Source organism: Gossypium hirsutum, chromosome D12 (genome assembly GCF_007990345.1).
Source record: "Gossypium hirsutum isolate 1008001.06 chromosome D12, Gossypium_hirsutum_v2.1, whole genome shotgun sequence".
NCBI lineage: Eukaryota > Viridiplantae > Streptophyta > Magnoliopsida > Malvales > Malvaceae > Gossypium > Gossypium hirsutum.
The window spans coordinates 37978828-38004295 of NC_053448.1; the positions used below are offsets into that span (position 1 = coordinate 37978828).

Here is a 25468-nt window from a genome sequence, read left to right on the forward strand (position 1 = left end):
GTTGATAGACAGACTAAATCAACACATTTTATTCCAGTCAGAACAGACTTTACACTTGAGAGATTAGCGGAACTATATGTATCTGAGATTGTGAGATTACACGGAGATCCGGCATCTATTATTTCAAATTGAGATCCGAGATTTACATCGAGATTTTAGCACGAGTGATTCTGTAACACCCTTAACACGTAAGACTGACGAACATTTCATCCTAAGCCTGACGAACAATTAGAACGAGTGATTCTGTAACACCCTTAACACGTGATCGTTGCCGAAACAGGGTTACAGAGCATTACGGGAGTTTACATTTCAGAACTATCAAAAATTTTAAAACATTTATTTCATATCATTAATCACAGCAAAACTAATCAATAACATACATATTGTCCCTTATATGAGCCTTCGAGCCCCTAAAAACACATTAGAAACAAATCGGGACTAAATAAGAAACATAGAGAAATTTAAGGAAAAAGATGAAAATTTACAAACTGCAGGGGTCACATGCTCGTGTGGCTAGGCCGTGTGACTCACACGGCCAAGAGACATGCCCCTGTCTTAGGCCGTGTAGGCATTCGAAATAGGGACACACGGCCGTGTCTCAGCCCGTGTAACTCACTGACTTAGGTCACACGCCCGTGTGCCAGGCCGTATACCATTCGAAATAACCTCACATGCCCTTGTGTCAGGCTGTCTAAAACCTGACTTGTAACCCTTTGAAAACTACAGGGGACACACGGCCGTGCTACCTGGCCATGTGTCACACACGGCTGAGACACATGCCCGTGTGGACGAAAATAGGCTATTTTACAAGCCATTTTTCTCACCCTTTTCAACAGATACCTATAATCCCTTTTGCACATATACATATGCCCTCAAAAGTCACCAAAATCATGCATTATCAAGCCAAACACATATGGTATAATAACATCCAACCAATATGCTCAAAGGCACCTCAAATGGAAACATTAAAACATGTATAATCATGTACTCAATTTGGGCAAAATAATAGATTAACTTTTAACTATGTTTGCATCATTACACAACGTGTAAATCATTGACCAAAACATACCATTGGGTACCAACTATACCACATAATCATTAGCATCAAAATAAATATATGCTTACTATGGCAAAACGCTAATTCACAACAAGTTATATGTCATATCTAATATGCACATTCAACTAATTTTCTATCTACCATCATTCAACCATAACAAGTCATATATCAACCATTTCAAGGCTGCTTATATACACCCTATAATATATATCATTTTACCAGCACAAGGCCAAAATAAAAACTAACCAAATGGTCATTTCCACAAGGAAAACACATAGGCTAACATTAGCCAAAATACCTATACATGCCATTATAACCTTAACCAAGATATCAACATCTACCGATATAATCGCTGGATAATTTGATAAATCTCCGACGAGCTTCCAACCCAATCGAGCTTCCGATAGTCTGAAAAGTAAATAAAAATAACTACGTAAGCCATGAATGCTTAGTAAGCTCGTATAAACTTTAATCAGATCAATTCATTTTCAATATGAAATTTACACATATTAAGAATAATCATATATAGATACCACACGATTCATGAAACCAAATTCAACATCTCATAAAATTAGTAAATCCACAGTATCACTTATACATATTATCTCTAGCATAGTAGGATTTTAAACAACGTTAAACTCTGGCAAAATTCTTTATTATCATTTGTATTTCATTATTTTCCAGACCTGTTCCATATGCTTAATATACAAGACATAGCATATCATTCAGCCATATCCACAAGCTAGTGCATTTAAACATAGCCTTTTCGAATTAATCACATAACAAGCCATTTCATAAGAAATTGCATAATTTTAAACCTTACCACTTTTTCATGGGTACAAGCATATTTTCATTTGAGCACTTACCATTCCAATGCAACTTATAAATAAATAGAATACCATTCAACCAACAGCTTGGCACTTGCCTGAGCATCAAACAACAACACATGTTAGCATACTTGAACACATTTCATATATATTCAAATTTGATAACCTTATTTTCTCAACATGTCACAGTTGAGTTTATTACTCGTCTCAACTTACATAATTACCATGTATCAACACATCAAAGATATTCACATGTGTACATGTCATGATACATATCATTATCTTACCGTTTCATCATATACATATATCATTCATTTCAATATATTAATCTATAAACCATTTCCATGTAATTCATGTAAATACCGTTCCAGTTCGTATCGAACCTATATAACCTCGTAACAGAACTGTACCCGTTGAACCACTGAGAATAATGTTGGATGCGCGGGAATCTCACACACTACTATCTCATATCTCATATCAGTGCTCTCTCTCTAGCCATAAATGGGTCTACTCACACAAGCTGTCAGTCAAGACACAGCTACACGGTGCTGCTCACACAAGCTTTAAAGTAATCGCAACACATGTCGGAAACTCAGCCACCGGTAGGACGTACGGGACCAGTAGCAAAAACACGGCAACCCCTAATGACATGTCATTTGTATTTGAAATATTCCTAAGGTTCAAATGGGACTCAATAGTCGTCGTGCGTCGTTGAATTTTCCTCGTATCGTTATAAGCTAAATTGCATACTAACATATATATCAATTCATTTTCAACAAAATTTCATATAATAACATTCATTTTAATCAAAATTATACATAGTATAGTTCATACGAACTTACCTGCCTAAATTGCAGAAATACAAAAGTTTAGGGGCATTTTGGCAATCTTCTATTTTCTACGATTTTTCACTCGATCTTAATTTAAATTAATAATTTCATTCAATATATAAATTTAGACTATAAAAAATTTCATTTCATACAATTTTGTAATTTTTGACATTTTTATAAAATTACACCTAAAGTTTTACTTTTATTCAATTTAGTCCCTGAGCCGAAGACATGCAAATTAACCATTTTTACCCAACATTGTGGTTAGCTTAATGTTCATGGTATCAAAATCAGCCTATTCTTGCAACAATTTCACATTAAATCCTTCTATTTCTATTAATTTAACAAATTAGTCCCTCATCAAAAAATTTCATCAAAATCACTTAACAAAATACTTTTAAATATAAATCAACATTACAAATTCATCATATAAAATAAAAAATCACAAGATTCATCAATGGAAACATTCAAAATCTTTAACATTTTAAAAATCGAAGGTACGAGCTAGCTGGACCTAGTTGCAACGATCTCAAAAACATAAAAATTACAAGAAGCTGATATTTTGGGGGCTTACATGCAAGGAATTTGCTTAAGCGAAATTTCAAAGCTTCCATGGATCTTCTTTTCTGTAAATTTCGGTTGAAAGATGAAACACAAAGATGACCACTTTGTTTTATTTATTTATTATATCTTTAATTGCCTAATTATCAAATTACCCTTACCTAGCTTTAAAATTTTCATAATTTCCAAGCCATGCAAATCCAATAACTCATTTAATGGCCTAATTACCATATAAGGACCTCCACTTTAAAGTTCTATAGCTATTTAATGCCTTTAGCTTATAGTACATTACTTTTTCACTTTACGCGATTTAGTCCTTCTTGCTTCATTAACTATCGAAACGATAAAATTTTTTAACGAAACTTTAATACCACCTTAATTACACTCCATAAAAATATTTATGGCTCAATTTATAGAAATAAGGTCCCGATACCTCAATTTATAAAACCACTTAACCTTAGGGTCATACCACTTGAACTTAATAAATCGCTTATAAAACAAAAGCCACAATATCAAAAAAATTTTAAAATCACAATTAACTGGTAAATATTAAATATAATATTTACTAACATAGTCGTCGAATTTGGTGGCCCCTAAACCACTGTTTCCAACACCATTAAAAAACGGGCTGTTATAGATTCAGATTCTGGAAGATATGTTGAGATGTTGTATACTCGAATTTAACAGTAGCTGGGAAAAGTAGTTACTTTTAGCTGGATTTACATATAATAACAGTTATCAGTCTAGTATAAAAATGGCACCATTTAAAGCTCTTTACGGGAGAAAATGTAAAACATTGTTTATTGGTCTGAACTGAGTGGTCCAAAATGGTAGGAGTTGGTTTGATCCGAGAAATTGAGGATAAAGTTTGGATTATTCGAGATAATTTGAAAGTTGCATTTGATCGTCAGAAATCGTATACGTATCTGAAAAGAAAAGATATAGAATTTGCTTTTGGTGATCCGGTATTCTTAAAAGTCTCTTCGTGGAAGAAAGTGTTGTGTTTCGGCAGGAAGGGAAATTTGAGTCTGAGATTTATCAGACCGTATGAAATTTTTGAAAGAATTGGCCCTGTAGTTTATAGATTAGCTTTGCACTTTGAACTCGAGAAAATCCATGATGTGTTCCACGTATCGATACTGAGATAGAGTAGATATGATCTTTCACATGTCATTCCTCGTATTGAGATATAGCTACCGTCAGCTTTGACGTATTTGGTGGAACCGGTAAGAATTTTAGCCTGTGAAGGCAAAGAATTACAGGATAAACTAGTTCCATTAGTAAAATTATTGTGGCATCATCATGGTTCTGAAGAAGCTACCTGGGAAACTGAAGAATCAATGAGATTACAATATCCAAATCTATTTTTAGGTAACAATTTCGAGGACGAAATTTCCTAAGGGGGAGAGTTGTAATACCCCGATTTTTTTCAGTAGTGTCGGAAATAATGGATTTCAGGCTACCAAATTCGATGAGTAAGTTCATAAATATTATTATTTAATATTTATGCGTCAAAGATGGTTTTAAAAAGGTGTTTGAATTGGTAATTTATGTTTTATAATGATTTATTAAGTTCGATTGGTAAGACCTTAGGTCAAGTGGTTTTGGAAAGTGAGGTATCGGGACCTCGTTTCTATAAACTGAACCATAAATATTTTTATAAATATTTACAAAGTGTCATTAAGGTGGAATTAAATTTTTGTTGAAAATTTTTAACGTTTCGATAGTTAATTAATTAAAATGACTAAATTGAAAAAAGTGTAAAACTTGCTAATTATAATAATTAAGTGATTAAATGGCTTGATTAAGAAATTAAGGAGGACTTAAGAAACAATTATACCTAAATTGATATAGTGGGACGACATGTTAAGGGAAAATAATAAAATAAAATGATGGAATGGCAAAATTGTAATTTACTTGAAATTAAAATAAAACAAGTTGGAATTTGAAAGTTTTCTATGCATTCTTCTTCTGTTTTTCAGCCTAAACCGCCATAGGAGGGAGCTTTAAGTTGGTTTTTCATTTTTTTTTGTTTCTTATCAAGATCCCGTAAATACTCATGAAAAAGGAAAAATAGTTGAATAGTCCTTGAACTTTTACAATTACTACAATTCAGTCCAAGTAAGTTCGTACGGTTAAAATTTAACATTTGTATAAATTGATGATTGGTATTATGCATATATTCTATTGTTGGAGACGAATTATTGTTTGAATTATAATATTGAGTTGGATGTTCAGTTTGAATTGAACGCAGGATTTGAATACATTCGTGATTTGGTGTATAATGGTATTGGAGGTAGATATCGGCATTATTCCAAAGTAAACTTGGATTCAGCATTTGTTGCGAACTCTAGTGTTTTACTTTCTATTTGACATAATTGGGTGGATCAGCTCTTACGAGCTTCTGTTGGCGTATTCGGGAGGACTAGCTCTTATGAGCTTTTATTGACGATGTAGTTTTATCCGTAAGTCGTTCTTTGAATGGAAAAATCTTGGTAAGGTGATTTTTTTAATGAATTTGAAAGACATGTTATTTATTTTTGTATTGATTTGAATACGAATGTATTTACTGATTGAAGTTGTGAATGACAGGGAGTTGTTATGAATGATTTTTATTATTTGACTTATTATAGCTAGTTTGGTAAGATTTTTGTTAAAATCGTCGAACTTACTAAGTTTCATTAAGCTTATTTGCATTGTTTAGTGTCATTGTAGATTTTCAGAAGGTTGGATGATGGGATCGACACTCAAGTCACACTATTCAACTTATTTCGGTAGTTTTTGAAACGTTTAATACGGTTTATATGGCATGTATAGGCTTTTGTACGGTCTTGGTCAAAGTTTGGTTTATGTAAATATTATGAATAATATTTTGTTTATATAACCAACTTACATATTGGCATGAGAATAAGGTATAATTGTGACATTAGTATGAGTGATATACATATGTATGTATTTGAATTATAGTGAACTTTGGTAACTTTATTAAGTAAAATAATTAGGTAAGTTTGGATACTTGGTTGACATGTTTTTAAGTTGTCATTTGAGGTGCCTAAGGTAATATTGGTTGAATGTGGTGATAATACATGTGTAAGATTTGATTTTAGCTTGTTTTGAATGCATTGTTATGGCTTGTTGATGTGCTATTTGTTGAGTCCAGGTTTATGTCAATTTGGTTGAGAAATGTGGTTTGGAAAATGGTCTATTTTCGTCCACACGAGCAAAGTTATGGGCATGTGTCTCAGCCGTGTGTGACACACGACCAAGTGACACGACCGTGCATCCCCTGTATCTTCTTAAGAATGCAAGTCAGTATGCTCACATGGTCTAGCACACGAGCGTTTGACTTGGCCGTGTGACGCAAGTTAGAGAGTTACACGGGTACGGACACGGGCTGACACACAACCGTGTGTCCCTATTTCGATTGCTCACATAGCCTAAGACACGAGCATGTCTCCTGACCATGTGAGTCACACGGCCGTGTGACCCTTGTAGCTTTGAAAATTTTCTACTTTTTCTGAAAAATTTTCTGAGTTTCCAATTTATTCCCGACTTATTTCTAATGCGTATTTCGGGTCTTGAGGGCTCATATAAGGGACAATATATATGTAACAGCTTGATTTTGGGTCTAGTCGGAATAGTGGTTTTTGGACCACAAATCCGACGAGGAAAAATATAATGGCCTGAATTTTCAAAGGTGTCGGAACGGTGATTCGAGATCACTAAATTCGAAAAATGAGTAGAAAATATTATTAATTTAGTGAGTATAAGGGAAATGTGAAGTTAGGAAAATTTTTGAAATAGTGAATAGTGCACTAGAAATAAATATTAAAATAATTAGAATAAAAAATGAGGTATCGAGACCTCAGAGATTTTAAACCGAGCCATAAATATTTTTATTAATATTTATGGAGTGTTAAAAAGTTAGTATTAAAGTTTCGTTAAGAAATTTTAAAGTTCCGATAATTAATTGAACAAAAAGGGCTAAATTGTAATAAATGCAAAATTATGGGAAATGATTAAATAGCTTAAATGATAAAAGGAAGAGGGCTTAAAAGGCAAATAGATCCAAGGTCTATTACAAAATTTACTTAATAACTGGACGGAAAAGGTACAAAATCAGTAAGAAAATAAGGAGAATTAAGGGCAAAATTGGTATATTACAAAATTTACTTAATAAAGCTAGGATTGAAGTGGAATTATCTAGGTTTCTCTTTATTTTTCTGCATTCTCATCAGCTAAAACACCATAGAAGGGTTTCCTTAAGCTGGTTCTTCATATTTTACTGCAAGTAAGTTCAATTCTTGATTATTTCTTGAAATTTTTGTGTTTTTGTGACTTTTACAACTAGGCCCACTTGTTGTATTCATTAGTTTTTGATTCTATGAAAGAATTTGAAAGTTGCTATGAATACATGCTGGAATTATATGATGATTTAGCGTGGAATTAGAGCTTTAAATTGTTCATATGCTGATTTTATTGAAAGAATTGAATAGAAAGTGAATGTTTGGGACCTAATAGTAAAAGAGTTTAAAGTTAGGGTTATATGTGGAAATTCTGAATTTCAATAGTTGTGAACTAACTTATAATGTCTAGGTAAAGTACTAATTGAGAAAAAATAGCTTAATTGAGGGGTTAATTGATTAAGGACTAAATTGTATGAACTGTGAAATTTGGGGCAAAATGGAAATCAACAATTTGCACTAAAACAGTTTTGGACAGCAGCAGTAGTTTAACTTTGAAAAATCACCAAAAATTGTGGGAATTTAATTAGAGGGTGAATAAAATATGAAATTAAATCTTATTGAGTCTAGTTTCTCATAGAAGAAACGACGTAAGTAATGGAATTGGAAATTATGAGATATAATAAATTTTGTGAGACAATGTCAGAATAATTTCGGGTTCCCCTGTTCTGACTTTGGAAAATCATAAAAAATTGAATAAAAATAATTATGAGTTATAATTTATATTTTTAGAATACTTAATGAATCTATTTTCAAAAGAAATAAATAGAAACATCATACGAATTTTGTACAATTAGATAATTCATTTTTATTGATGAATGGTTGGAACTGTTAAACAGCGAAATAGGGGAAACTTTAAAGAATAAACTGTACTATTTGGCTAAACTAAAAATTCTAAAAATTTTACAGTAAGAAGATATGTGAGTCTAGTTTCAGGGAAAATTAATGGATCTTAATTTGGAGCTCTGTGGCTCCAGATAAAAATAATTTAGTGACTCTGGCTCAGATAAACAACTTTGAATATACATGTGAGTGAATAGTAAAATTATAATTAATGTTGTTTAAGTGTGTTATACACATTAAGGATGTGGAATGGAGAGGAGGAGAAGGAAAATTGGGAAATATATGAATGATTTGTGTATAATTGGTCATATGCTTGATTATAATTGATAAACGATGAAATAGAAATGATGCTTATATTTGCGCATTATTGGTAATGGTTTAAGCTCATGTGTGAAAATAAAGTTTCATAGTATGTGTGTATGGTATATTCGGTATATGATTTGGCATGAAATAATGTCATGAATGGTTTATGAATTAACACATGTTGGTAAGCGTGATACATGAATAAATGTTGTGCTTATCCATGCTTATAATGCTTATGCTATATGTGTATTTGGCTAACATATTTGGTGTACATGCTTAGGCTTTGGCCAAGTAGTGGCTAGATTATGCCACGTTAAATTTATAAGTTATGTATTGAAATGGTAAGTGCCTAATTGAAAATATGCTTGTGATCATGAAAAGGGTGGTAAGGTTTAAATTATGTAATTTCTAGTGAAATGGTTTATCATGTGGTTAGTTAAAAAAAAGTTATGTTTAAATACACTAGCTTGTGACTATGGTTGAATGATATGTTTATATCTTGTGTGATGTGCAAGGAAACGAGTGTGGAAAGGTAATGAACTAGTAAGTTCATATGGCTGAAATTTAATGATTAAATGTTAATTTCACGAATTATATAGTATATGATGATATATATTTGTTGATGGATTGAGAATAAAATAACAATACGAAAAACCGAATAAATGATCAAATTAAGCGGAACGTCGGATTTGAGTACTTCTAATCAATGACAAGTGATAAGTGGTAGCTTTAGCTACACTTATCTGATCAGTGACAAGTAACAAGTGATTAGTGGTTGCTTTAGCTACACTTATCTGATCAGTGACAAGTAACAAGCGATAAGTGGTAGCTTTAGCTACACTTATCTGATCAGGGACAAGTGACAAGTGATAAATGTGATCCGTGTAAGACCGTGGCAGTGCTATGGCTTCGGAAAGTGATAAGTGATCATATGTAAGACCATAGTTATACTATGGAAAAGTCGAAGTGAAGTACTCAATTTTCCATAACCGTTCCCTAATTTGATTAAGGATGGTAAGTGACAAATGGGCTCAAAAGAATTAAAGTAAATGGATAAGTGGTAGTGTATTTATACTAGGATGATGTTGTTATTTAAGCTAAAGTGATATTTTCATTGCAAAATTGAGAATTTCATAAATGTGTTAATGAATGGTATAATCGATAAATGCTGAGTTAAATGGTAAATACGTATTAGTGTTAAACTTAGTGACATTGAATTGCACGTGAATTAAATAGAAATTGCTAGTGATATGATTTAAATTGTGAGCATGAGAAATTGCGAATTGAATGAAATGGAAATGAAGCATTGAATTGCATGAGTATGTATCGGGTCTCGTAGGCCCTATTTATTAATATTATAATATTTTGAGGATATATTGTGAAGAGTTATAAAAGCATGTTAATAATTTTGAAAGTTTCAATTTAGATGAAATTTTATTACTCGGTTAAATACGTTTACAAGTGTATGTGTTCTGGTAATGCCTCGTACCCTATTCCGGTGTTGGATACGGATAAGGGGTGTTACAATATATGATTTTTTATAAGTTTTATTATGAATATTGATATGTAATGAAACATTTGAAATTTCTATCTGATTGATCCGTAAATCCTGATAATGCTCTGTAACCCTGTTTTGGTAACAGACACGGGTTAGGGGTTGGATACGGGTAAGGGGTGTTACAATATATGATTTTTATAAGTTTTATTATGAATATTGATATGTAATGAAACATTTGAAATTTCTATCTGATTGATCTGTAAACCCTGATAATGCTCTATAACCCTGTTTCGGTAACATATACGGGTTAGGGGTGTTACAGGGACTAATTTGAAACAAATTGGAAAGTTTAAGAAAAATATGCAAAATTTCCAAAACAGGGGTCACATGGCCGTACGGCCAGGCCATGTGACATAGCCCCCATGTCCTCACCCGTGTAACTCATTGAGGAAGGTCACATAGCCATATCACACGCTCGTGTGCCACGCTGTGTAACTCTCTGAGTTGCCCCACACGCTCGTGTGCCAACCATGTGTTAGGCCGTGTAACTTACTGACTTGAACCCTAAAAAATTCTTAGATGACACATGGACGTGACACTAGGCTGTGTGAACCAAAAATTTACCTAAAATCAAGCCATTTCACAATCAATTCACATCTAACAAATCTAAACACTTAAGCATACATCCAAAGGACTTAAACATCATTCACAACCACATAAACATGCCATTTTAGACACCCTAAATCAACTAACCAATGTGCCATTCAAAGACACCACAATTATGTCAACACATCAACTATCAAAACATGTCAATATTGCCTCATTTCATGCATGATAACCTAATTCAAACATGTACCAAAACATACCACAAAATAATCATCTTCAAACCACTCTAATTACAGTAAAAAGAACCTTATTTACAAGTATTTTAAAGTAACCAAGTGACATAATTTGGTAAAGTATCAAAGTATATCAAACTAACTTATTTATCTATATATACATGCCACTACCCTAGGAGATACAAAATCTACCAACTTAGATGAACAGTGTGAGCCGGTTGAATGATCCTTCCAAACTGTCAGCAACGTTTACGTACAAAACAATCCATAAGAATCAATAAGCTGACAAAGCTTAGTAAGGACATAGTATAACATTTAATCTAATACATATAAATACAGCTCATATACTATTCTATCCAGAGTTGTCGAGGTATAAACAGGGGCACGAAAGTGCATTCAGAGTACCGAATTACAAACAGGGGCACATATGTGCAATCAGGGGTATCGAAGTACAAACAGGGGCACGTATGTACAATAAGGGGTATTGATGTACAAACAGGGGCACGTATATGCAATCAGGGGTACCGAAGTACAAACAGGGGCATGTATGTGTAATTAGGGGTACCGAAGTACAAACAAGGTCACGTATGTGCAATCAGGGGTACCGGAGTACAAACAGGGGCACGTATGTGCAATCATACAATAATTTTCCATTATCATATTAAGTAAAGAATCATACTATAAGACACAAGTAGAAATTCATTTACGTATTGAAATACTATGAACTTACCTACTATTCAATTCCGATTAACACGTAAGAACTAATCAGTTATTTTTCCTTTTCCTCGGTTATTGTCTTTTTTATCCAAGTTTTGATCATGCAAGAAGTATTCAAACCGAAGCTTTTCTCCTCTTCAATAGTGAATTTCGGTTCTCCAAAGACCAAAAACATGAAGATGATCACTTTGTTTTCATCTTTTCTTAAATTTCTTTTTAATTGTTAACTTACCACTTTACCATTATAATTAATCAATAATTTCAATAAAACCATGCCCATGCACATCCACTAATTCTTTAAATGATATATTTACCATTCAAGTCCCTTAGTTTAGATTTCAAAGCTATTGAATCCCCTTAACTAACAAAACTCAACTTTTACTCTTTTTACGATTTAGTTCTTTTTACTTAATTAAATATCTAAACATTAAAATTTCTTAACCAAATTTTAATAAGGGCCTAATAAATCCATAAATATTCCATAAATAATATTTACGAATTAACATGACAGGAATTTGTGGTCTCGAAACTACTATTCCGTCACCACTAAAAAACGGGCTATTATGGAGGTAAGAATTTATTGAAGGAATCACACTCCTTCGTATACGTCAGGATTCCATAGATGAGAAGGTGCTAGGGAAAGGCTTACGGTAAATACCTAGGCACCTAAAAACAAGGGCATAGTAAGTAGTGAAATGCTTCGGCAAGTTGAAAATAAGTATAGATCTGAAGATTCTCAAATAGGTCAACCTTTTGAATTGCTGCTGAATCCATGGTAGAGAAGAGGCAACTTGGAAAACTGAAACATCTTAGTACTCGAAGGAAAAAAGGAAGAAGCAAAAGTGATTCTCATAGTAGCGGCAATTGAAATGGGAGCAGCCTAAATCGTGAAACAAGATTGTCGAAGAGCAATAAAAGCATTGTGCTGCTAGGCCAAGCGTGAAGTGTCAAACCCTAATTAGCGGATTCAAATATCCAACTTCGATATCTGACTCCGCATTGATTATAAAATATGTAAAATTTTAATTCCTATATTATTCAAACAAATGAGCTTTAACAATTAAGACCATATACCATAAAAGTTAGCCTTCAACTTTGATTTAAAATTTACACAAACTAATAAATAATGTACAAATATCAATAAAATAATTTCTAAAATTAAATATAACAATTAATAATAAATTTAAATATAATAATTAATAATAAGTTTTCATTTTTTATTTGAAAAAAAAATCTCATTTAACATCTTATTATCTTAAATCTCATGTAGCTTTTCTTAAATTTTATTCTTTTGTATTCGTAAACCTAACTAAACAAGAATATGGAGTCATCAGAATTTGTAGATTTGCGAATGTCTCTTTTATTATTTGATTAATTCAATTAGTTAATTTTTTAAACAAAAAATTAATTAATATTTATATAATTAAAATAAATATTATGATATAAATTTATTTTGTAATGTGACATAAATATATTCGGTACATATTACATTATATAGAGGTACATAATGATTAAGGACATATAATATATTAATTTAAATTATGAATGTAAAATAATAACTATAACATTATGATATTACAATGTACATTCTTCTATTAACAATATGCAACATAAACCTTAAACATGTAACTAATTGTATATAGGCTAGGCTCCTTTGTTACATCAACTAGACTCACTCCCATAGAAAAGAAAAATTTTTATTGGCCAATGCTCATCTGTTTCTTTTTTCTTGCCTTCTTTATTAGTGAAGGGGGTCCTCGAGAAAGCTCTTTGGCCAATCCGATAGAATTTAACATATGGTGATGTTATTTCCAACCAATATATCAAATTTCATTTTGTATGTAACCCTATATACCATTATGTTATTATAATAAACGTAACTAACATACCTTAATTATATAATACTAATAGTATATATTATTGTATATCATAAAATTAGTTACATGTTCTAGGTTTAGGTTGCACATCATTAATAGAAGAATGCACATTTTAGTATCGTAATGTCATAATTATTTTGCATTCAAAATTTAATTATATAGCAATTGATATATTATATGTCCTTTAAAGTGTATGTATATTATTTTTATAATATAATATGTACTAAAGATAATTACGTCGCATTACAAAATAAATTCATATTATAATATTTATCTTAATATATAAATATTAGTTATTTTTTTGTTTAAAATAATTTAACTAATTGAGCTGATCAAATAGTAAAAGAGATAATCACAAATTTAGAAATTCTAATGATTTCATCTTATTGTTCAATTAGATTTATGGATACGAAAGAATAAGATTTAAGAGAAGCTGGATGTGATGTATTTGAACTTGGTTCAAGTATTTTGTAACCAATTATGTAGATTTGGAAAATGGATATCCAAGAGGGTCTATCGCTTCAAATATGCAGTGTATAGTGATTTTCATATCCGAAACTATAAGATCCGAATTCGCAATTTGAGTTGTCATCCCTACTTTATTATAGGGATTAGATCAAAGTTGTCTCTCTATTATTAAATAAATGGACTAATTTAATCTCTATATTATTTAAAAGAATTAAATGTTTAAAAATTGTCATTTACAGTTAAAAATTAATATTTTGAAGGTTTTTTTATAGTTATGCAAATGAAATTTTTTGTGTAGAGTTAAACTGCAATGAAAAAAAAATCATGCCAACTTTTTAACCATAAATATTAATTTTGTTACAATTTAACTTTATTTAATTTTTTAATAGTACAAAATTAAATTAACCCATTGAATAGTAAAGAGGCTAATTTGATCTAGTCACCATCATAATTTTGAAAAACAAGTTATTTTGTTTCATAGTTCTTTGGTAATATTTTGATATATTTTCTTTTAATTAAGAAAACCTCTAAAAATAGCGGACTGAGTTTTAGTTCGGTTGGCAACGACATTGTTGCGAGTACAGAATGGCGTGGATTCGAACGCATTCAAGTGTGTTTTCCTCCTATTTAAAAGTTAAAAACGGGTTATGAATAATTCTAAACATTGTATAAAAAACTCTAAAATTAACAAAAATCGAGTAATTCCATTAATTTACTTACATTAGAGAAAAGGATTTTATCAAAACCTAGCTTCGTGGAAATGCATTGGCATGACATGTAGGGCTCCTCCAATCTATTTCACTGGGACAAGTGTCAAGTTCTTCCTTACAAGTCACACACTGGGTATCTCGTTTAGTCAATCTCATCGCAACCTATCTAGAAAGTTACTATGCTGCCAACTTGATCAATCATGAGACTTACATTGTACACATGCCAAGATCCCAGATTAAAAAAAAAGTTACCTTCACTTATAAATACCCACCTAAACTAAACATGACCTTTGCTAGGCACGTCTACCACAGTGTGAGCCATTGTCTAAGCCTCCAACCCTTTTTTGTCCTCAACAGGACCAAAACAAAAGAAATACGAGGGTGGAAGTCGAAACAATGACATGTTAGAATGGGGGTACAAATATAAGAAAACAAAAAGTGGAAGGACCCACAAATAACTTCCTGGAAATTGCAAGGAGGTTTCCGAATGATTTAAAACTTTTAAAAGGCAACAAAAGGTTACCAATACAAATACATGTAATAATTTTCATAAAAAAAGAGGAAAAAATCAGAATAAAACAAACACAAGATCTCATCATCACTTGTGCGACCATCATTTGGGAAACAGAACAAAGTGCCAACTTTGTTCTCTAGAATGTCGTGTCAGTATAATCAACACACTCGGATCACAATCACAACCAAAAATAGTATAATGTTACATTTATCGTTACTTTTTTTACCATATGAAAAGGATAGAAAACTATTGAGGAGAGATGGATTGTAAGCCTTTTTAAGTATTATCTTCGATTTAAGGTTTTGTTTTATAATTTCGTGGAGAATTTAAATGTTTAAGGTAATAGGTTTAATAAAGTGAGAGCGTCCTGTCGAAATGGATTGTGCCTTATAAGCGCGAAGTCAAAAAATTGTTTTAAAAAGCTAAAAAAAAAAATATTTGGAGGGAGATGAAGTACAAGTAATTTTTCATTTTGGGAGGCGGGTAAGACCACTACCTCTCCCATTGTCCCTAATGTCCTATCAAGAAAATGTGAGCATTTACATTTAATAAATTTTTTTTAACATGTGTCCTACTGTTGAAAAGTCAACAAAGGTAGGAAGTAACTTGTTAAAAAGGTTGAGCAAGTTGCACCGAATGTTGAAAAGTTGAATGGGATAATTGCAATTTTGGTCCCTAATTTTTTAGGCCATTTGCAAGTTAGTCCCTGAACCTCAACTATAAATAGGCCTTTTCATTTTTCATTTCAACCATCCCAACCAATCTTTCTCTCTTAGTTTTCTCTCTTCTCCCATTTGAGAATTCTTAAGGAATTCTATTTGTTTGTAATACTTTGAAGATAGTAAAGTTATCATCTGGTGTTAGTGCCCGAGGACGTAGGTATAATTTACCGAACCTCGTTAAAACTCTTGTGTTCTTTTTTTGTTCTATTTTTCTTTCAATATTTGAGGGTATAATAGTAGTATTTAATTGTGCTATTAAATTACTATAGAAGGGATATTCTGTCTAAGGAAAGACTTGGTATTTAAGAGATCCATGTGATCCACCTCTCTTTCCTGGGAATTGAACTTTGTGTGATTTTTTAGTACAATAATTTACACGCTTCCGACCCTATTGGAACAACAAGTGGTATCAAGAGCCGAAGGTTAATCGTAGTATGCTCTGTGGTTGCAGTTTAAACTGATCTTCCACATCAGAAAAGATTTCCTTAGGTATATTGAAAGATTATGGAGAAAACGGTCGGTGTAGGAGCTTCAACATCGTCCATGTGGACAAGACCGACAATTGCAAATGCAAGATTGGCCGTGGAGATCTTTGATGGCACGGGCCATTTTGGTATGTGGCAAAGTGAGGTTCTAGATGCCCTTTTTCAGCAGGGTCTAGACATTGCCATTGATGAAGAGAAACCAGATGATGTACAGGAGAAAGATTGGAAGGCGATCAATCGGTTGGCATGTGGCACAATTCGATCATGCCTTTCTCGAGAGCAGAGGTATGCTTTTTCAAAGGAGACTTCTGCAAATAAGTTGTGGGTGGCACTTGAAGAAAAATTTTTGAAGAAAAACAGTCAAAATAAGCTCCACTTGAAGAAAAGACTGTTTCGCTTCACATACGTCCCAAGTACCACAATGAATGATCACATCACCAAATTTAATCAATTAGTCACTGATTTGCTGAATATGGATAAGACATTCAAAGATGAAGATTTGGCTTTGATGCTGTTGGGGTCACTTCCTGAGGAGTTTGAGTTCCTAGAAACTACTCTACTTCATGGCAGGAGTGATATATCTCTGAGCGAAGTCTGTGCGGCCTTATACAGTTATGAACAGAGAAAGAATGACAAACAGAAAAACTCAATCAGAGATACAGAAGCTTTAGTAGTCCGAGGTCGTTCATACACTCGGAAGAAAACTCAAAAGGGGAGATCAAAGTCAAAGTCCAGACTCGGGAAAGATGAATGTGCTTTTTGTCATGAGAAAGGCCACTGGAAGAAAAATTGTCCAAAGCTGAAGAATAAGGGAAAAGCTGCTGTAGATGCTTGTGTTGCAAAGCATGATACTAGTGACTCTGAACTATCACTGGTTGCATCATCATCGTCGTTCCATTCAGATGAGTGGATATTGGATTCGGGTTGTACCTATCATATGTCCCCTAACCGGGAGTGGTTCTCTGATTTAGTAGAACTAAATGGAGGAGTTGTTTATATGGGCAATGACAATGCCTGTAAAACTGTTGGGATAGGTTCAATCCAATTAAAGAATCAAGATGGATCAACCAGAGTTCTGACTGATGTTCGGTACGTGCCCAGTTTGAAGAAAAATCTCATCTCATTGGGAGCCTTGGAATCCAATGGTTCAGTTGTTACTATGAGAGATGGGATTTTGAAAGTGACATCTGGCGCACTTGTGATATTGAAGGGCATCAGGAAAAATAACTTGTATTACTACCAAGGTAGTACAGTTATTGGAGCAGTCGCTGCAGCTTCCGGTAACAAAGACTTGGACTCAATGCAGTTGTGGCATATGAAGTTGGGACATGCCAGCGAAAAATCCTTGCAAATTCTGGCAAAGCAAGGATTGTTGAAAGGTGCAAAGGCTTGCAAATTAAAATTTTGTGAGCACTGTGTTCTGGGAAAGCAAAAGAGAGTGAAATTCGGCACTGCTATCCATAATACAAAAGGTATTTTGGAATATATTCACTCAGATGTGTGGGGGCCTTCCAAAACACCTTCGTTGGGAGGAAAACACTACTTTGTTACTTTTGTTGATGACTTTTCCAGAAGAGTTTGGGTGTATACCATGAAAACTAAAGATGAAGTGCTTGGAGTTTTTCTTAAATGGAAAACTATGATCGAAAACCAGACTGGCAAGAAAATCAAGCGGCTTAGGACGGACAATGGAGGGGAATATAAAAGTGATCCGTTCTTCGATGTGTGCCAAGAGTATGGTATTGTTCGACACTTCACAGTTAGGGATACACCACAACAGAATGGAGTGGCAGAGCGTATGAATCGAACATTGCTGGAGAAAGTTCGATGTATGTTGTCCAATGCTGGGTTGGGCAAGCAATTTTGGGCTGAGGCTGTGACATACGCTGGCCATCTTGTTAATCGTTTGCCATCATCTGCATTAGAAAGAAAAACTCCTATGGAGGCATGGTCTGGAAAACCGGCTACAGATTATGATTCCTTACATGTGTTTGGATCCACTGCATATTACCATGTGAAGGAGTCAAAGTTAGATCCGAGGGCAAAGAAAGCTCTCTTTATGGGAATCACTTCTGGAGTGAAGGGATTTCGTCTTTGGTGCTTAAGCACAAAGAAAATGATCTGTAGCAGAGATGTTACCTTTGATGAATCTGCCACATTGAAAAAGATAGCAGATAAAGATATTCAGACGAGCAATACTCCACAGCAGGTGGAGTGTACTCCAAAACAGGTGGAGTTTGAGCAGATGGGGATTTGCCCAGTTAATAAGTCTAATTCTCCAGCCACAATGGAGGAATTAGAGGTTGAAGAGGTTCTGACCCAAGAACCAGTTGTAGTTGCAAGGCCACGGAGAGAAATTCGTAAACCTGCTCGATTTACTGATATGGTGGCCTACGCCCTTCCCGTTGTTGATGATATTCCTATCACTTATCAAGAAGCAATGCAAAGCTTAGAAAGTGATAAATGGAAAAGCGCCATGGATGAAGAAATGCAGTCTCTCCTGAAGAACAATACTTGGGAGTTGGCGCAATTACCGAAAGGTAAAAGGGCAATCGGATGCAAGTGGGTATTCGCAAAGAAAGATGGATCTCCTAGCAAGAAGGATATTCGCTACAAGGCAAGATTGGTAGCTAAAGGCTACGCTCAGAAGGAGGGAATTGACTACAATGATGTATTTTCCCCTGTTGTGAAGCATTCCTCCATTAGAATTTTGTTGGCCTTGGTAGCACAGTTGAATTTGGAGCTAGCTCAACTTGATGTTAAGACGGCTTTCTTGCATGGTGAGTTAGAAGAGGAGATCTATATGACTCAGCCAGAAGGATACACAGATGCTGGTGGTAGAAATTGGGTTTGTAAGCTTAACAAATTGCTATATGGATTGAAGCAATCCCCGAGGCAGTGGTACAAGCGATTTGATAGCTTTATGAGAAGGCAGAAGTACACAAGAAGCAAATATGACAATTGTGTGTATTTGCAGAAGCTGCATGACGGATCTTTCATTTATCTACTCTTGTATGTTGATGATATGTTAATCGCTTCGAAGAGCCAAAATGAGATAGATAAGCTGAAGGCTCAGTTGAACCAAGAGTTCGAGATGAAAGATCTAGGTGAGGCCAAGAAGATTCTCGGCATGGAGATAAGTAGAGATAGACAGAGAGGCAAGCTTTGTTTGAATCAGAAGCAATATCTGAAAAAGGTATTACAATGTTTTGGTGTAAATGAAAACACAAAACATGTAAGTACCCCACTTGCTTCTCATTTGAAACTTAGTGCTCAATTATCTCCGAAAACTGAAGAAGAAAGAGAATATATGGCGAAAGTCCCATATGCTAATGCAGTTGGAAGTTTGATGTATGCGATGGTGTGTACGAGGCCTGACATTTCACAAGCTGTTGGAGTTGTGAGCAGGTATATGCATGATCCTGGAAAAGGACATTGGCAAGCTGTGAAATGGATTCTACGGTATCTTCGAAAAACCGTAGATGTTGGTTTAATTTTTGAACAGGATGAAGCACTTGGTCAGTTTGTAGTTGGATATGTTGATTCCGACTTTGCTGGTGATTTAGATAAACGTCGTTCAACTACGGGGTATCTGTTTACTCTTGCGAAAGCCCCAATGAGTTGGAAGTCTACCTTACAGTCTACAATAGCTGTGTCTACTACAGAGGCAGAATATATGGCAGTTACAGAAGCTGTTAAGGAGGCTATTTGGCTTAATGGATTATTGAAAGACTTGGGAGTTGTTCAAAGTCACATTAGTCTATATTGTGACAGTCAGAGTGCTATTCATTTAGCGAAAAATCAAGTCTATCATTCAAGAACCAAGCATATCGATGTAAGATATCACTTTGTGCGGGAAGTCTTTGAAAAAGGAAAAATTCTACTTCAGAAGATTCTGACAGCAGATAATCCCGCAGATATGATGACCAAAGTGGTAACAACAATCAAGTTTAATCATTGTTTGAACTTGATTAACATCCTGAGAATTTGAGCACCTTTAGGTGTATGGCGCTCAAGAGCGCATTTGGAGGCACTACAAAAGATAGCTTTATCGAATTTGGGGAGTTGAAGGAAGTATGTGAAGATGTGATTATCCTAATCAAATCTTCAAGGTGGAGATTGTTGAAAAGTCAACAAAGGTAGGAAGCAACTTGTTAAAAAGGTTGAGCAAGTTGCACCGAATGTTGAAAAGTTGAATGGGATAATTGCAATTTTGGTCCCTAATTTTTTAGGCCATTTGCAAGTTAGTCCCTGAACCTCAACTATAAATAGGCCTTTTCATTTTTCATTTCAACCATCCCAACCAATCTTTCTCTCTTAGTTTTCTCTCTTCTCCCATTTGAGAATTCTTAAGGAATTCTATTTGTTTGTAATACTTTGAAGATAGTAAAGTTATCATCTGGTGTTAGTGCCCGAGGACGTAGGTATAATTTACCGAACCTCGTTAAAACTCTTGTGTTCTTTTTTTGTTCTATTTTTCTTTCAATATTTGAGGGTATAATAGTAGTATTTAATTGTGCTATTAAATTACTATAGAAGGGATATTCTGTCTAAGGAAAGACTTGGTATTTAAGAGATCCATGTGATCCACCTCTCTTTCCTGGGAATTGAACTTTGTGTGATTTTTTAGTACAATAATTTACACGCTTCCGACCCTATTGGAACAACACCTACAACATATAGGACACTTTTGAGCAACCTTTCTACCACTTAGGCTAGCACATTTGCACTTGGTAAGTGACCATACGCCACGCACGATCCATCTGGACATGATACTCTAACTTTACTAAATTCATCACTTTTCCAAACAATTTTAAACATTTGAGCTATGACGAAATCTCGATCACAAACAATTCTATAATTTTAAACTACCCATTTTGATTTGAAATTGTATTCTTTATAATTTCGAGTTTGAAAGATAGGGTCAAATCATATCAATAGCAGAATTATTTTTCATTGAGGAAGATAGGAAATGGGCTCCAATGAGCAACCTGTTATGCAGGTTGGGATGGATCAATTCATGTCATATGTTAAATTTGCTAGGCACACCCCATCCCAATTAGATCCCACCTTTTTACCACTCCTAATTAAAAAAAATAAATTTTAGTTTCAGTCCCTTTATTCTGTTAAAATTATAAATTTAACTCACCTACTTTAACATATTATAATTTGGTCCCTTTATTATTATTATTTTTATAATGATTAGTAAGTTCGATTTAATAACATTGTTATTTGTATTGTTAAAGTGATGGGATATTTTTTTTAAAACACATTATAACATATAAATTTATTATTAATTTTTGGGTAAATTACATTTAATGTCACTAAATTATAAGTAAATTTACATTTTGGTCACCAACTTCAATGATGCTTCATGAAAAAATTTTGATTTGTAGAAGAGAAAGGAAATGAGAATTTTCGATTGATGTAGTTGGTGTGAATAGAGAAGGCCATACAATAATGATCTTAACAATCTAGTGACTTAAGTTTTTCGAGTAGTTCAGTGATCAATTTGTAACTTTTTGAAGTTGAGTGATCAAAACGTAAACTTACTAATAGTTTAATAACCTTGAGTATAATTTGCCCTTACATTTTTTATATAATTTTTAGCTATTACTCATAATCCTCCTAACCCTAACAGGTGTGATAAAATATGTGTTTAAATGCATTTAAGTATAAATCTTCTTAATTATTGTAATAACAGTTATAGTAATTTGAATTGAGACTTAAATTGAGATAAATTTATCATTAATCCAATATAATTTATTGATTGAATGATTATATGATTGAATTTAGGGTGTAACTAAAGGGCCTAAAAGGTTCTGACTTCCCTAAAATAAAAAAAAGTTTGTATTTAGGCCTTTTAAATTTATGGCATCTCCTAAAAATATAAAAATTTGATTTAATCTTTTAAAATTTTAAAAATATAAATCATTCAAGTGATGAAATTCTATTGTTACTATAATAAAAAATAAAATTTAATTTCAACCCTCGAAAAATTTTCTATCTTCACACCTGAGAACTGGATGATAATAGGAGAGAGAAATTACAACCCTGAGATTGATTTTATTCATCATAGCTTTTGATTTAGTACGACCAGCCTCCATTGAGGAGACAATCGAATTGATTGCTTTTTTGCTTTGAGATCTCTTCCGTAGTCCCCTTAGGGTCCCTCCTTTCCCACAACATTTTCTATTTTCCCGGAAAATTCCTTTCTTTACATACACATTTCATTTTCCGGGAAAATTCCAGTACCAAACAAAAAAGATAACAATGACTTTTTCCCAAAAAAAAAATGAAAAAAGTAAAACCTGCCAAATGGAATATTATATATACCATGCAGAGAGAATTAACATATAAAAACACTGGAAATTGCAATTTCAGTTACATAATATGTATTATATGTTCAACTAAGTCCAAATCGGTTGATATTAATATAATCAAACCCCAACTGAGAAAAAATATTCAACTTGTTATTGCAAAAGCTAATAATATCTTCATATGTAAGTTCAATGGCAATGGCATCTCACTTATTATTATTTAGTACTGAATTAGTAATCACCCACTTGAGAAAAAAAAGGTGCTCGGTGATGATGATGATGATGAAGACCCCGTTGCATTGTAAGGTCTTTGCCTGAAATAATCCAATGACATTCGTGGAGGTGAAACTGCGACGGTTACTGTCGAAGAAGAATGAACCCTAGAATCCGACTGTGGCGGCGGTGGTCGCGGTGGTGACCCTGTTAATATCACCAGAATCAAACAAAACATCAAGTAAAAAACAGCTTAATAATAAATTCAGCCTTTCATTATTCTTTAGCAAAATTTGTTGTTATTTTTTTTTGAAGAAAATGTAGATTAAAACATTAAATTTTTTACCATATTTTGGTATCTCATTATATCATTTTATCTATTTTATATATCACGATAATAAATAATTTAAAATTTCATAAAAATCAAAATCAAAATCAAAATTTAAAAAATTCAAAAAAACAACATAAAATACTTCATGTGAGTGATCATATTTACAATTTAACACTTTATGAAAGAATGTTAAAAAAAATTGAGATTAAATTTAACTTAAAAATGATGATGACGAGATTGATAAAAGAGGTAAAGATTAAGAGCTAAATTTATTATTATTCCAAGAAAAATGTTGCAGAATATTAAAAAGAGAAGCTTTTTGAGAAGGACTTGCTTGGATGGTTATTGTCAGTGGAAGAATTGCGGCCATTTTCAAGCGTGGAGTGTTTCAACTGGTTTTCTTGATTACTGGGTTGTTGTTGTTGATGTTGTGATTTTCGCCGTCGACGATTATGATCGGCTAATCTTTTCCGGCAGCTACGTTTTCCGTTGTCGAATTCCGAGAGAAGATGGAATCTGTACGGACCGACCCGACGTTAATGAAGCTTAAGCAAAGAAACACAGAAAAAAATGATAATGGCGGAAGTGGTAGAGAGTGAAAATACGAATGCATGGGAAGGGTGTTTTCGTATTTTAACATGATTAAATGTAATACTACTATAATAAGTAAACAAATCAAACGGGTACGTAAATGGAAAAAAAGAAGCAGGGAGCTTTTTACGGACAGATATACCCTCGGGATCATCCTATGTACGGATAAACCCAATCATTGGCTATCATAGACATCCACAAGGGCATTTCCGTCATTTCCGAACATACATCACTATCTCCTCCCTCCAACTCCAGAGAGCTTAACGAACATCCTATGATTATTGTAAAAAAGACGAAGGGAATGGCATTTTGGTAAAATTTTTAAACCTGCTGCATTGCTGACAGAACCGTTGGGTTAAACCGGCGGCAATGACGGTGGAGGCCTTTGAATGGAACTCACAGACTTTATGACGGCGATGGTAGTGTTTAGCGTGTGTAAGATCAGCATTACAACCTTCAGCTTGGCATCTAGGGGAGTTCGTCGAACCGGGTTCACCGGGTCTCGATCTCCGGTAAAGCCGGTTCACGAAATCATCCTCAGCTGAAGAAAAATACGTCCGGCCACCCAAGTTTAAACCGATCCTCGCCGTGAAATCAACCGGTCTAGAAACTTCTTCAGTCTTAGGAACTAAAAAGTAACCCCCTCCTCCATTCCCTCCGGTACCGGAAACAGGATCGAGAGACAACAACGACGAAGGGTGGGGAGTAGTGTAACCAGACGCGCCGGTGTAAGCGCGTGGGTCGTACATGGAGTGTAAGTAACCATGTTGAGTTTGAGCTTGGAAAGGAACAAAAGCAGCACTTTGTTGATGAGGAAAAAGGGTTTCATTGAAACCAGCTTGATGATGATGATGGGTCGTAGTGTTAGCACCGTAGTGTTCGAGAATCTGACGGGTCGGGTCGGGTTCTTGATCCGCTTCTTCGCCGGTTAAAATCATAGCCGTCGGATTTCCCCATTCGTAATCCAACATTTTGTTACTCCGGCGAAGCTACGCCGTCGTTTTCTTCTAAGAAGAAAAAGCTAAGTTTTTTGAGAAACCCTAACTGAAGCTTGATATTCCCAAGGATGAAGTTTCACTCTTTTTTTTTTTAAAGTGATTGCCTTTATGTCTGTTTGTCTGAAAAAAAGCCAACTTTGGGTTTAGTTTCTTTTTTCTGCCTTTCTTTCTCACAGTGTCTGTAAGGAAGAAACTGTGTAAGGAAGGCGGCTTTGTGTTTGTGATTGATGAGTTTTTCTGAGGAGGAAATTACGTGTTTAACCTTTGGTGAATGATGGTGATATGGCTATGTGTTTCGTGTGGGGACACAATGGAAGAACAGTGCAATGAAATTCCGTGTAAACCAAAAGGATCAATTTCGTTATTAGTCCCTATACTTTGAAAACGTTTTTGATTTAGTCTGTGTACTTTGGAAATTTCAAAATTTAGGCCTCACTGTTAATGCTGTGATGTTTTGAAATAAAAAAATAATTTTTCTTACTTAGTAGCCATGTAACTAGAAAAATGACTTTGTAGTAAA

General features: G+C 33.8%; 1 protein-coding gene across 1 annotated transcript; it reads right to left on the minus strand.

Moving 5' to 3' along the window:
* Window positions 1-22791: 22791 nt before the first annotated feature.
* LOC107945550 (squamosa promoter-binding-like protein 8) lies at window positions 22792-25196 on the minus strand. The gene is made up of 3 exons (XM_016879603.2): window positions 24278-25196; window positions 23694-23875; window positions 22792-23235 (listed from the first exon to the last, which is right to left on the minus strand). The coding sequence occupies exons 1-3, from the start codon at window positions 24919-24921 to the stop codon at window positions 23054-23056; spliced, it is 1008 nt and encodes a 335-aa protein (XP_016735092.1). The 5' UTR covers window positions 24922-25196; the 3' UTR covers window positions 22792-23053.
* Window positions 25197-25468: the final 272 nt, after the last annotated feature.

Bases quoted from the DNA above. Each gene is read 5' to 3' on its own strand.
- LOC107945550 (XM_016879603.2), bottom strand. From the start codon at position 24,921: ATGTTGGATTACGAATGGGGAAATCCGACGGCTATGATTTTAACCGGC. The intron at 23,876-24,277 runs GTTTAAAAATTT...CGGTCCGTACAG, and splicing joins TTCTGTCAGCAATGCAGCAG to ATTCCATCTTCTCTCGGAAT. The intron at 23,236-23,693 runs GCAAGTCCTTCT...TGATATTAACAG, and splicing joins CACTGACAATAACCATCCAA to GGTCACCACCGCGACCACCG.